The sequence below is a fragment of the Cryptosporidium hominis genome (assembly GCF_000006425.1).
Source record: "Cryptosporidium hominis TU502 chromosome 4 CHRO014072, whole genome shotgun sequence".
In the NCBI taxonomy this organism is placed as follows: Eukaryota; Apicomplexa; class Conoidasida; order Eucoccidiorida; family Cryptosporidiidae; genus Cryptosporidium; species Cryptosporidium hominis.
In genome coordinates, this window is record NW_666540.1 from 429 (window position 1) to 1412 (window position 984).

A 984-nucleotide genomic window follows, 5' to 3' on the forward strand; every position below is an offset into this window, starting at 1 on the left:
AACAGATAAAAAAGCAAATAAAATAATTTCTGATCAGAAGAATGTTCAAGAAAACGAAAGAATAAATGGAAAGAACTTAGTTAAATCTGGCAAAGGTACAGATTTTAATAATTCAAAAACCAGTTCAAAAGAGCATATTAAAGTTATTAATGATCAATTATCTAACTTTACTAAACCAACAGTTAATAGCCTATCAAAAAAAAGGACAAAATCAAAAGAAAGATTAGTTGATGATTATAATAATTCAAACTCGAATAGTTTTTATAGAACCAACTCAAAAACAAATTTGATTTCAATGAGTAATTTAAAAGGGGGTATTTTTGATGATTCTTACATGAATAATGAGTCAATTATATCTGCTGATATTCTTAGCAAAAGAAATCTAAGAAAAATGAATAGTGATTTAGAAACTATTGTACCTAAAGTTAAAACAACAAATTTAGTGAATAATTCAACCTTTATCATTAGCAACAAAAGCAGTACAGTGGATAAATATTTAAATGATCAAAAAATAGAACATTCTAATGTAACTGAATCAAATGATCAGCCCAACTACGGGACCAATGCCCCAATTGTAAGAGCTTATAAAGCAACAATTCAAACAATTAATTCAATAAATGAATTTCAAGCGAGTAACAATATAGAAAAGAACATAAACACAATCAATAAGAATGTGGCTAGCAATGAAACAGATTCATATTTAATTTATTCTCCTGAAGTCAAACTTTTAGACTTGCAACCTACAAGCTATATAGGAGCTAATAATTTAAAAACGACTGATACGAATTTAGCAAGGAGTAACACCACACCTCTATTGAATAATACTAGTAATAATAATAACAAACAGTACTACCCAGCAAACTTACTTAATAGTAGAAGCAATAGCAGTTTTTTTAATATGAATGCAACTCAAAATATAACGAATACTACACTTTTAAACGGTAATATCAATATAGTACCAAATAATAATACGAACAACAACCT

The 984-nt window shown here is 27.1% G+C and overlaps 1 protein-coding gene across 1 annotated transcript; it reads left to right on the plus strand.

The window, feature by feature from the left end:
• Positions 1 to 295: 295 nt before the first annotated feature.
• Positions 296 to 984, plus strand: Chro.40145 (hypothetical protein; the record flags this gene model as incomplete). Its single annotated transcript, XM_659902.1, has 1 exon — positions 296 to 984. A coding segment is annotated over one exon (689 nt), but the record flags the coding sequence as incomplete, so codon positions are not given.